This window comes from Pteronotus mesoamericanus, unplaced genomic scaffold (assembly GCF_021234165.1).
Source record: "Pteronotus mesoamericanus isolate MK-2021 breed Mesoamerican mustached bat unplaced genomic scaffold, CSHL_Meso_final contig_90, whole genome shotgun sequence".
NCBI lineage: Eukaryota > Metazoa > Chordata > Mammalia > Chiroptera > Mormoopidae > Pteronotus > Pteronotus mesoamericanus.
This window is the reverse complement of record NW_026555277.1, coordinates 30,009,284-30,021,502: the sequence shown is the minus strand read 5'-3', so window position 1 is coordinate 30,021,502 and position 12,219 is coordinate 30,009,284. Positions and strand designations below refer to the sequence as shown.

Genomic DNA, 12,219 nt, shown 5'->3' with positions numbered 1-12,219 from the left:
GATGAGTTCTTTGACAGCATAAAATCTTCTGCAAAGATTCAAACACTAACTCCCTAGAGTTAAAGAGCTTCAGCACGTAAAACATAAAATGCAATTTACCATACAATATTCATCCTGAGAAGATTACCTCCTCATGTCTGGCATATATTTTCTTGTCACTTAAGGAATCCTGCTTTATTATTTTTCCTCTCTGGCCTTACACTGATTTCCTTCTCAAGGGCGGGTTGGGGGGGGGGGGGAAGAAAGAAAGAAAGAAAGAAAAAGAAGAGTTCACTTTATGGCTCTGGTTTAGTTAATAATAAGAATAGCAGCCACCATTTATTGAGTATTTACTATGTACCAGACTCCATAGGAAAGGATTTATAGATAGTATTTCACTTAACCCCCACAAAAATCCTCTGAAGGACACTGTTAGCATCCCCATTTGGTAAATGAAGAAACAGAGACTTACAACGATTGAGTAACTTTGTCCAAAGTCACAGAAGGAGACTCTCTGGTTCCATAGGAGGACAGCTGCACTAATCATTGACACAAAAATTTCTCTTTCTCTCTCTCTCTCTCTCTCTCACACACACACACACACACACACACACACACACACACACACACACACGCTCCACATACACCCCGGTTGTGGCTCAAGGACCAGCCACACAAATCCTCCTTCTCTCTGATATTCTAGCTCACAAACATTTTGGAGCCTGGCTTATGCCCAGTTCCTCTGCTCTTCTGCCTCTGTCCAAAATATGACTAAGATGATAAAATGTATTAAGGGTCCACAAATCCTCCCTTATCTGGGTTGATTTCCTAACCTTCTTATATACCCAGACCCTTCAGCACCTGGAAGGTTGGGATCACTGTGACACTAGCGAGAAGTGTGGCATCCTGAGTGGCTCTGGGTCCCTCCCATGCTCATCTCCTTTGGTGGCTAAGGAACTCAGTCTGAGGGCCAAGTTCAATAAACCACTCGGGAGGTCAGCAAGTGGTTCCACTTAAGAAGTAAATTTTCCAGTTTAAGAAGCATTGAGAGGAAGGCTTAACTTTTGACACTGATATCAGCCATTCTTGGAGCCAGTACAGAGACTGCGGTTCCTAAATGCCTTTCCCCACAGAAAGAACCAGGATTTGTGGAGAAATGGCTGGTTCCAGGACCAGAAAGCTAGGATGTGCTTCAAGAATGAGGCAGCAGAGCCGGCCTGACGAGGCTTCGCTGGCCAATTCTGGGACAACTTTAGCATTGACAAGAAAAATGGTGATAACATTATGAAACATGGAAAAAAATAAATTCATCAGTCTGTTGTGCAGTAAAATAGAGAAAGTCAAATGTGGGAAAATGTTCATTGGTGAATACAAGTGAAAGGTATATGAATGTACAATTCTTTCAGCTATCTGTAGATTTGGAATTTTTCAAAATAAAAGTTTGGGGAAAAGAAAACAAGAATCAGCTCTTTTCCCTAGTCTGGATATTCTGAGCTTATTAAACCATTCTTTCCTAGGAAGGAAGAGTTTTCTCCTGGGCTCAAGGACTTCAAGTCCTTTGTCATAAGTTGGGTTAATACTAATTATATAAACATTGTCAAGAGCAGGAGCAAATGAAGGTGGGATCATGTCTGCTCAGTGATCTATATGAATGCTCTATAACTCCAACATAAAAGTCTTTCTGACATTTGCCTGTCACTTCTCCTTCCTCCTAAGGGTCTATACAGCACTCAGGAAAAAAATGCCAGGGCCTACAGATGGTGTTCAGTAGGAAGCTCTCCTTCAGAATCACAGGCTCTGAAAGGATCACTTGGGTGCCACCTACTGGGTAAATGCTTGCACTGCCATGGGGTTGCAGCATGGTGCCCTAGCCACAGAAAGCCACGCAAGTGTGGCATCCTCTTAATAGAGACAGGAAGCAACCAGCGCCAGGCAGACAGTCAACAGTGAAATGAATTACTTCCACCTTTGAATTCCCCTAACATTAATTTCATGCCAATATGAGGCATAGGTGATAGGAGCTTAATAACATCCTAACATCACATTGATGTCTTCCTGCAGTCAAGCCCTGTTTCAATAGATGGATTGTAAACTCATTGAGGACTCATTGTTTTCCCTGGCAACCAACCCAGTGCTCCACAGAAATTCTCTGTGCATGCATGCTGTCACTTGCGGACAGATACTATACACTGCACGGAGTGAGGCTCTCAGAGCAAACATAATGGAATTGAACAAGCACAACGGAATTAACACAGGAGGTAGAATCAGACCATTATTCTGTTTGTTTCACTGCATTGACGACCACACTCTAATTTTTTTTTCCTCTCCTCTCTATTGCAAGCTTCAAGATGGGAGGGACCACATCCGTCTTGTTTATCACTTTGTGTCCAGCACCTAAAAACATCCATTCAAGAAATAGTTTTTGAATGGATGGGTAGATTAATGAATGAGATCCTGGCTCTCTGTCTGCTAGCCTAGTAGCAATGACCTGTTGGAGCAATAAGCCAGTTTTGCTGTTCTTGAAAAAACCTCAGTCTGACACATGAATACCATCACTAGTCCAACAACTCAGACACCATCTATAGCCAACTCTTACACTGAGTGCTGTTTGGAAAGACATGCATACAGGATTTCTTTGAGCAACTGCTGCCCTTCTGTCTTGTTACTATTTGCTTATTACTATTTATCATTGCCTTCCTGCATGCAAATATTCTTCCCCTTCTCTGTCATGTCCCCCAAACAAACCCACTTACTCACATAGAGTGACTGGAGTATTATTTAGGAAATATTTGTACACCTGCTCCTTGGGATGGAGTATATGTCCCCAGTCAACTGATCTGGGGCTTAGTCATGTGACTCCTTTTGGAAAGTGAATGAATGTGATGTGAGCAGATGCCTTTGATGTACCCGTATGCTTGGCTTGGCCTCTTGTGCTTCTGCAACCCCTTCCTCCCCAAGAAGAGCATGTCCCAAGTAGCTGCTGCTCCTTTGGCCTGGGCCCTGAAGCATGGAGTCCAACCCAGATCAGCCCAGCTGAAATCAGCTGAACTCCAGCCAACCCACAGACCTGTGATTTAAAAAAAAAAAAAATTGTCTTTTGGGGATTGTTTGTTACACAGCAAAAACTGATTATTATATATTATATTTAAACATACTATCACCACCACCCCTGAAAGTTTCAACTTAGAAATTCTGTTCTCTGACTACAATACCCCTTCTAGCTATGTGTTCAACCACTTTATAACCACTAAGCCTGCTTTTCTACCACACAGAAACATCCATTCCTATTTTCTCTCTACCAGACTTTCTGGTTTTATGTCCTATCCAACCTAAACAATGCCTTAGCCAGTTCTTGGACCACCAAGTGAGTGGTTCAATTCCCCTCTGCTATCACGCTGCTGGAGAGCACCGCCTGCCTGCCCTGCCTGCATTAACCACACAGAAGTTCCAGCTTGAACTGGGTCCTCAGTCTTGCTCAGACATGCTTTAACTTCTCACTAGCTGGTGCCTCTCCTTATTCCTCACGTGGCTGTCTCAAACCATTGAGACACTCTCCCTGGCCTCTCTTCCATTCTGCCCTCAGCAGAGATTTCACATCCCATTTTTCAGAGAAAAGTAAAGCTTTTGAAGTGACAGTCTGATAGTACTGTGGTTAAGAACAAGGGGCCTAGAATTGTACCAACATAGGTCTCTTCCTGGTTTGCCCACACCTGAGCAAAGACACAGCTCAAGTATCTATGCCTGTCTAAAACCTCCCTTACCCCTGACTCCCTGTGGTTAATTGTTCCCTTATCTACGATTCTGCCTATGCCATACCCCAGTTCACAGCTTTTCCTTGGCTTCCCTCAGCATAACACTAAACTCAGAATAACATCTAGACTTTTTATCTAATTTTATCTACCTTCAGGGATGCATGATCCAACTCCTGCCTAGGGCTCCAATCCCATCACATAGCCCTTCTCCACTCTCCATATATAGAGGGAAGAAACCACAAAGCTATCTTATATACTGCAATGGTCAATGTGAACTCTAAAGCTGTGCTTTATAGCTCTGACTCTGTCTGTCTTAAGTAGTTTTATTTCTGGACCACATACCCACTTGGCAATTAAGGAGCACATAGAATAACAATGATATATATATTGTATTAGTTTGAGCTATAAGCCAGGCTAAGCACTAAGTGCTTCATACACATATCTCATTTAATTCTAGAAACAGCCTCATGACAGAGAGAGCATTCTTCCCATTTTGAAGAAAAGGAGACTGAGATCAGCAAGATTCAATGACTTGGCCGTGGTCGCGATGCAAGTGGCTGGCGAAGTCACTAGTTAACCCAGGCCTGTGTCATTCCACAGCTGTGGTCTCGCTCATCGTGTCACAATGTCTCCAGAGAACAGCTGCCAAAAAGAGACCAGGGTGAAAGCCTGCAGCTAATCCACCTAGAAAATAATCCACAAAAGCACTAAATACAATTTCCTAGAAATCACCTAAAATGACATTAAAGTTTTTAAATCTTCACCTGAGACCAGCACTTCAAAAATTACTGTGAATTTTGCCATGAATAATGTGCATCCAAATTTTTGGCCCAAAACATTCAGGAAAAAATCTTTTGTTTTAATTTTTTCATTCGATTTTTTATTTATTAATATTAGAAACAAAACCAATTATCGTACTCCAGGGTATTATTTTGCATACGGATATTGTTATTGCTTTCTAGAGTTACTCTTTTAACACATAAGCATAAATAAAAGGATTAAGAACATTTATATAGATACAGAATTAGCATTACCCATATATGATGCCCATCCTTATTTTCCCCTCAAAAATTTGGGCAAAAAAGTACACGTTATACATAGGAAGATATGGTATCTGTATTCTGGATAAGTTAACTCTCAGGCTCACCTTGAAGCACCAACACACTTCTCCTCCTCCAGGTATAATTGAGTTTCTCGGCTGCAGACCACACATCTCACCCTTTTCCCTAGATTCTTAAAATTCATGGCATTTTGCTAAGGTTGGATCAGACAAAGAATACCAATAGCTCTCCAGCCTCCATCTCTGCAAACTGGGAATATCATTATAAGAATAAATATGCTCACTGTAAGACCATCCAGACAGCTTCTGACTCAAGTAGGGAGCATGTGAAATAGGCTGAACAAAATAGTAATAGTTGGTACACTGCTCCAGCTCCAGGCCCCCAAAGGGACACTCGCCGTCAGGGCGCTGAAGAGCAGAGTCTCAGACTGGGGGGAGGTTACATTTCCACTCCATTTTCAAAGGATGGTCAAAACTCACAGGGGAACAAAACAAAAAACAAAAGCTATCTGTATATCAAGTAGGTGACATACATTACAAGGAAAAGCTAATAAAGGCTAAGTAATCCTTGGAGATCAAATAGAACCCAGAAAAAAGTAACAACTCTTTCTTGGGACAAGTGGCTTGCTGACAGTCTCATGTGGGTCCCAGGAACTTAACTCAGGATTCAAAAATTCACTCATAGAAATTCATATTTGAAATTCATTAGAGACTCAGCATTGTTGATGCCTTATTCACTGTTTGCGGATGGATGGTAATGTGGAACGGTTTCTGGATTGGACAGGAGGCTAGCTGTGTGCAGAATGCCTCGGCGTCATTTAGGGGAAAGGGGAGGATTTCAGAGCAGGTAGGAACCTCCTGTGGCCAGTTCCAAGCAGACGTCCCCAGTCCACAACCAGCAGATGGAAACATGTATGTTTGGATTTTTTTATGGCCTTACCTAGAAAGCCCCCAGGCCGCAAGCTTTCCAGAACTCACATTCCAGCAAAAGAAACCTGAGTCCGCGGCAAGCTGAGACATTAAAGCTCCGTGTACTAGAGACTTGAGGCGGAGCTACCTCCAAGGGTACTCACGCATGCAGTCTCCTCCGTACCAGCCGGCCCGACACTCTGCGCAGTAGATGCCCTTCACATAGAAGTCGTCCAGCGTGCCGCCCCACGAGCCGTTGCGGCAGGTCTTGCAGTTTTCAAAGATGGTACAACCTGAAACATGTCCAACAAGAGGGGTGTGCGAGTCAGCCCTTGCTGCATGATCGGTTGCACGAGAGAGAAAGCGTGTACCTTCTCCAGGCCTTGTCTGAACAAAGGGCACCCGGACCTGGACAGGCGCTGAAGCCCCTTCTTAGGAAATGCCCGAGCCACCAGAATTCAGTCTAAGGAGGGTGGGGAGAGCCAACTTTCTAGTTGGTGGCTTATGTTTTCAAGTAACACCAAAAAACCTACAGCAAAGGTTATTGTGAATCTGTAGATATAGCGTATTTTTTCTCTTTATAATGGTATATTTATTGTGGAATATTTAGAAAATTCAGAAAAAAAAAATGGAATTAAAATCACCTAAAATAGCATCACCCATAGAAAACTGGTCACAATCTGTATCTATATACATACAAACACACTTTTTTAAAAATTAGGCTTATACCATGTACTGTACATTCTGGTTTTGTAACTTACTTTTTCATTTCATAAAAGTAAATATCTTCCCATTTCATTGAATAGCCTTCTGTGTTATACACCTCTATAACCAAAGCATGCCTTTGGAAGCCACCTTAATGTCCAATGTGGGCTCCTCCTGGAAGGTGTCAGGCTGCCCCCACCAGCAGGCCACTCCGGAGAGGGATGAGCAGTTCCTAGACAGGGGTCATTTTTAACACACGGTCTCCCGAGGGGTGGAGGACAGTGAGGAAAGGTAGAGATCGCTCCATCCCACTGAGCACAGACGGCTAAGTTCCAGCTCTGCCACTGCCTGGCCGTGTGTCCTCCAGCAGATCACTGACGCGCTCTGTGCCTCAGTGTCCTCATCTGAAACACTGGGGCTCAAAATAGTACCCACTTCACAGGGCTGTTTTCAAAATTAAATGCATACATGTAAAGGGCATGGCACATAGTCAGAACCCCCAAAATATGAACTACTATTATTATTATTATGTTTTCCCATACCTCCACTTGGGTTCTCCCTACTACTACGTATATCATGTTCAATTTTAACTGCCTATTATGTTTCCCCATAAGATAATAAAGTCTGAAACTGCATGTTGTTCAATACTGCATCCTCAGTACCTGCTCCAGCATGTGCCACATAGTATTCAGGAAATATTATTAGAGTGAATGGACAAATAGATGGATGGATGGGTGAGTGTATGGATGGATTGCTAATGAAGGATTTGAACTCTGAGATAACAAGGGTTTCCTTGAGCTGATAGAATACTTCTTTGCTTTTGGCTGAGCTTAGGTTTTATGGGCCTGTGGTAATATATACAGTGTGTATGTGTGTAGTTTCTGTAGGAGAGAGACTAGTAGCCCTCTCTTCACATACTAGCCTGATTTTGCTTCCCTCTCCCAGTCCCTCCTCCCACCATAGAAGAGTTGATTTTGTGATGCCTGAAATTCATGTGGTTCATAACTGGGTCCCAGTGGGGTCACTGTGCCTTCTAAAGGCCATCTTCCGCCATGTGCCACTTTCCCCTCTTTGCATCCCTTATCCATTGTGCCACCGAGGAGGCGAATGGACTCAGAGTATAACCTCAAAGATCCTGCCAACTGCCTTTCTTGGCACAGGAACACCCAGGTCATTACATGCAAGCCACAAAAAACCAGCCTGGTGATGAAAATGAATGGGACTCTATTAAAAAAGACACTAAGTAACTCATAGATTTGCCAGAAGGGCCAGAGGACTGAGTTCAGAGCTACCCAGACTAATACCACACAGAAACACCTAACAAACTTGGTCCAGTGAGGGCCCTGGTGCGGCTGGGCATTCTGGAAGCCACCACCATTCACATCCCTGCCACCGCATCCTCGGACCTCGATCCTCCTACAACCACTGCCACTGGCACAGAGAAGACTGTCATTCACAATGATAGAAAAGATAAATATTTCTCAAACCACCCTGAGATATCATTTCTCATGTATGAAGTTGGCCAAAGTCCCAAAGGGCACATTCTGTTGCAAGGCTCTGGGGAAAGAGTCCCCTCATACCCGGCTGCTGGGAACACCAAGGGCATGGAGGGAAATTTGGCAAAGGCTGGCAAAATGGCATAGGCACCCTTTGACCCGGCAGGCCCTCACCTAAGATTCTACCCCAAAGGTACACTGCAAGATTTACTAAATGATGTGTGCCTTGGGCCATTCACTGTAGCATCATTGATATTAGCAAAAAGCTGGAAACAACCCACATATTCATAAACTATGCTGATCCACACAATACGGTTATGAGTAACTGTAAAAACAAAGGAAGATGCTGGCTTTATACTGTCTGTGAGTGATCTCTAGCATATGTCGTTTTGTTTAGTAGTTCATCTTTTATTGTATTTTTTTCCATTACCGGTTATCCCCCCATAGCTTCTTCCACTTCCACCCATCCCTCCCCCGATAATCACCACTCTCTTGTCCATGCCCATGAGTTCTTTTTCTTTTTTCTAGCATACATTGTTTAGAGCAAAAAGCAAGGTTAAAGTTAGCACTGCTTATGGTATGCTATCTTTAGTGAAAGAAGGACATAGATATATAAATGTGTATATATGTGTATATATGGATCCATATATATTTGCTTGTAGTGTAAAATATAGAGAACAGATGGAAATAATAAAGCTATCTGTATATCAAGTAGGTGACATACATTACAAGGAAAAGAACTACAGAGACACAGCTCAGAGATATTGCAGGTTTGATTCCAGACCACCACAATAAAATGAGTTATAAGCTTTTTGCTGGTGAATTGTTTTGCCTGTAGTTTGTAAAAAATGCAACATTTATGAAATGCAATAAAGCAAAATACAATAAAACAAGGTATGCATGTACATCAATTGGCTTTAAATCATAGCACTTTATATATTCTGAGTGGGATATACTCCAAGGTTAGTAATAACCACAAAGATATCATAACTTCATTCAGTGGTCTTATTGTTAGTGCTAATAGTGCTATTGTTATTTCACACAATTATATTATGCTTTATTATAAGATAAAGAAAATAAGTGATTAGGTTAGTATTATTAGCAAATAGCATGTTCACCATGGGAGAAAAGAGATACAAATAGGAAATCAAAGAAGTAAACAACCTTATATTATTAAATTTGAATTTAAATATCAACAAATTCATTTTTTTAAAAAAATACATATTCCCTAGCTCCATTCAGTAAAAAGAAAACGAAAGAAAAGAACCTGGTAACAAGGACAGTCCAATAGTAAGGAACACCTCAGGTGCCCAGACTGTGTTCTCAGACCAGAGTTCTTTGGAGGAATAGCTGACACCAGATCTGGGGAGGAAAATGCGCAAGAAGAGCATGAAACATCTTGTGATTACCTCTGGTAATCACCCTACTATTGTGTGTGTCTTTGAGTTTTGAAGGGAGGGGGGTTCTTGCTTAATTCCTTCACCTTTTTCACCAAGCCTCCCAAATCCCTGCCCCTAATAGTTGTCAGTCTTTTCTCTCTATCTGTGAGTCTCTTTCTATTTCATTTGTTTGTTTATTTTGTTCATCAGATTCCACATGGAAGTGAAATCAAATGGTATTTGTCATCCTTTGACTGGCTTATCTCACTTAGCATAATGCTCTCCAGGCCCATCCATGCTGTCACAACGGGTAAGATTTCCTTCTTTTTCACAGCCGCCTAGTCTTCCATTGTGTAATTGTACCACAGCTTTTTTATCCACTCTTTTACTGATGGGCACTTGGGCTGCTTCCAACTCTTGGCTACTGTAAATAGCATTGCAATAAACATAGGGATGCATGTATTCTTTCTAATCAGTGTTTTGAGTTTCTTTGGATATATTACCAGAAGTGGAATCACTGGGTCATAAGGCAGTTTCATTTTTAGTTTTGGGGGGAAATTCCACACTCTTCTCCACAGTGGCTTCATCAGTCTGCAATCCCACCAACAGTGCACGAGGGGTCCCCTTTCTTCACATCCTTGTCAGTACTTTTTGTTTGTGAATTTATTGATGATAGCCATTCTGACATGTGTGAGGTAACATTTCACTGGGGTTTTAATTTACATTTCTCTGATGATGAGTAATGTTTGGCATCTTTTCATATGTCTGTTGGTCATCTGTATGTCTTCTTTGGAGAAATGCCTACTTGAGACCTATTTTGGTTTTTATTTTTGTTTATTTGTTTTTGTTCTGGCTTGTTTCACAATGTATTTCTTTTTTACATTGTATTTTTTTCCATTACCATTTAGTCCCCTTTTACCCTCCACCCTCCTGTAATCACCACTTGGGTCCCCTGCCCATTTTTAATTGGATTGTTTGCTTTTTTGGTGTTGAATTCTTCATAAATTTTGGATATTAACCCCTTTTCAGATATATGATTGGCAAGAATGTTTTCCCATTCTGGGGGCTGTCTTTTTATTTTGTTGATGGTTTTATTTGCTGTGCAAAGCCTTTTTAGCCTGATGCAGTCCCGTTTGTTTCTTTTTTCTTTTGTTTCCTTTGCCCAAGCAAATTTTACTGCCTATGTTTTCTCCTAGGATTTTTATGGTTTTGAGCCTTACATTTAAGTCTTTAATCCATTTTTAGTTCATTCTTATGTATAGTGTAAGAAGTTGGTCTAGTTTCTCTTTTGTTGCACATATCTGTCCAATTTTCCCAACATCATTTTTTGAACAGACTGTCTTCACCTCATTGTTTGTTCTTGCCTCCGTTGTCAAATACTAATTCACTATAAAATCATTGATCTCTATGTCTGTCTCTATATCAGTACCATGCTGTTTTGATGCCTATACCTTATAGTATAGTTTGATACCAATCTGTTTGTTAAATGAAAGAATGAGTACATGAATTCACAGCTTTACAAGTTTAACACTAAACAAGGTACTAATTCCTCCAATTCCTCCAGTTAGAAGGACCTGAACTAGGCCACTCTTAATAATCACTGCATCACAGCCTCCTGATGGCTGCCTGCCAGAATTTAAGCATTCAGTCTGTTCTCATTCATGACCTCAGAAAATACAAGACTACCTGAGGTCTCCTATTCCACACTCACCTGGGTGAATCAGGCAGGAGTCACACTCATTGTCCTCGTTTCTGCAGCAAGGGATGGTATAACCCACGACTTCCTTCTTTCCAGGGCAAACACATTCAATCTGATCATATTCACAGCATTCCCGACACATGATATTCCACTCGGCTCCAGGGCAGGCTTCATTAATGACTGTGTACTCTGAAACAGAAACCAGCATGTAAGGACAAAGGTCCTGGCAGGAAGGGGTAAGACCTATAAGTACTCTATTGCTAAAAAGCAGCCTTGCCTACAAATGTGTCATCCAGCCTAAATGATAGAGAAGATTGTATGCATTCTTCCAGGCCAATGCCTCCAAAGTGGAGTGGCTTACCCCAAAGAGAGTTCAACACTACCCATTGTGTCACAGATAAAATTGATTGGAATTGCTATTCATTTTTATTTTTCAATGAAAAAATAAATCATGTTTTATCAAAATATAATCTAAGGGGACTGACACATGCACACATATATAATTTACAAGTAAGTATACACTTCTTGGGGGTCTATGCTCATTTCTATTTTTGCTGGGGTGCACCAGGCCACTGTCTCCAGCTACATAGGTGGTGCACTGCACAACTCCAGGAGGAACTACTCAACTGTACAGCACAGCCCAGGTATTCATCAAAAAAGTTTGGAGACCAGTCTCTAGATTAGGCCATTCAAGCACAAGGCTGATTGCCAAGTAGAGACCATGTCATTTCCTCCAAACTTGGCTCCTCCATTTCTCAGCAGGCCATTTTTACGGTATCTTCAAAGCTAAAACCAACAGAAAAGACAAAAACTATCTTAATTAGTATGTTTGGGAGAATTTCAATGTTTTACAAGGGTGAACTCATTGGCAGAACTTTATTCATTCCCCAAATTCAACTGAGTGTTCTTTCCCATGAGGGAAAAAAAAAAGTATTCCTTTCTGGGTAAGATTTCTGTATTTACTTCTTTTCTGGAAAAAAAAAATACACCTTAATTAAATGAAAAAGAAAAAACCATCTGTCAAAACCTATAAGAGGAATCAGTTGGAGGCCACTCAGAGGAACCCAGGCTAAGAAACAGACTTAGCTTTTATTCTTTCTTTTTCCCCACTCTCCATTTCTATAAGTTTTATACAAAGATGATGATTGAAGCAGAAAATAGGTCAGATATTTAAGGAAGAAAGTGAATCTGGCTTCCCTTTGAAGCCTTCTCTAAAAACACAGGCAGGGATCCGCAGCAA

At 41.4% G+C, this 12,219-nt stretch overlaps 1 protein-coding gene across 1 annotated transcript in view; it reads right to left on the bottom strand.

Annotated features, from left to right (window-relative positions):
* Window positions 1–12,219, bottom strand: part of PAMR1 (peptidase domain containing associated with muscle regeneration 1) — a 62,747-nt gene that overhangs the window by 35,043 nt on the left and 15,485 nt on the right. Inside the window, exons 2-3 of the mRNA XM_054586226.1 lie at window positions 10,992–11,168; window positions 5,865–5,993 (exon numbers count right to left, since the gene is read on the bottom strand). Of these exons, the coding sequence (XP_054442201.1) occupies window positions 5,865–5,993; window positions 10,992–11,168 (306 nt within the window). The remainder of the gene's footprint in view (window positions 1–5,864; window positions 5,994–10,991; window positions 11,169–12,219) is intronic.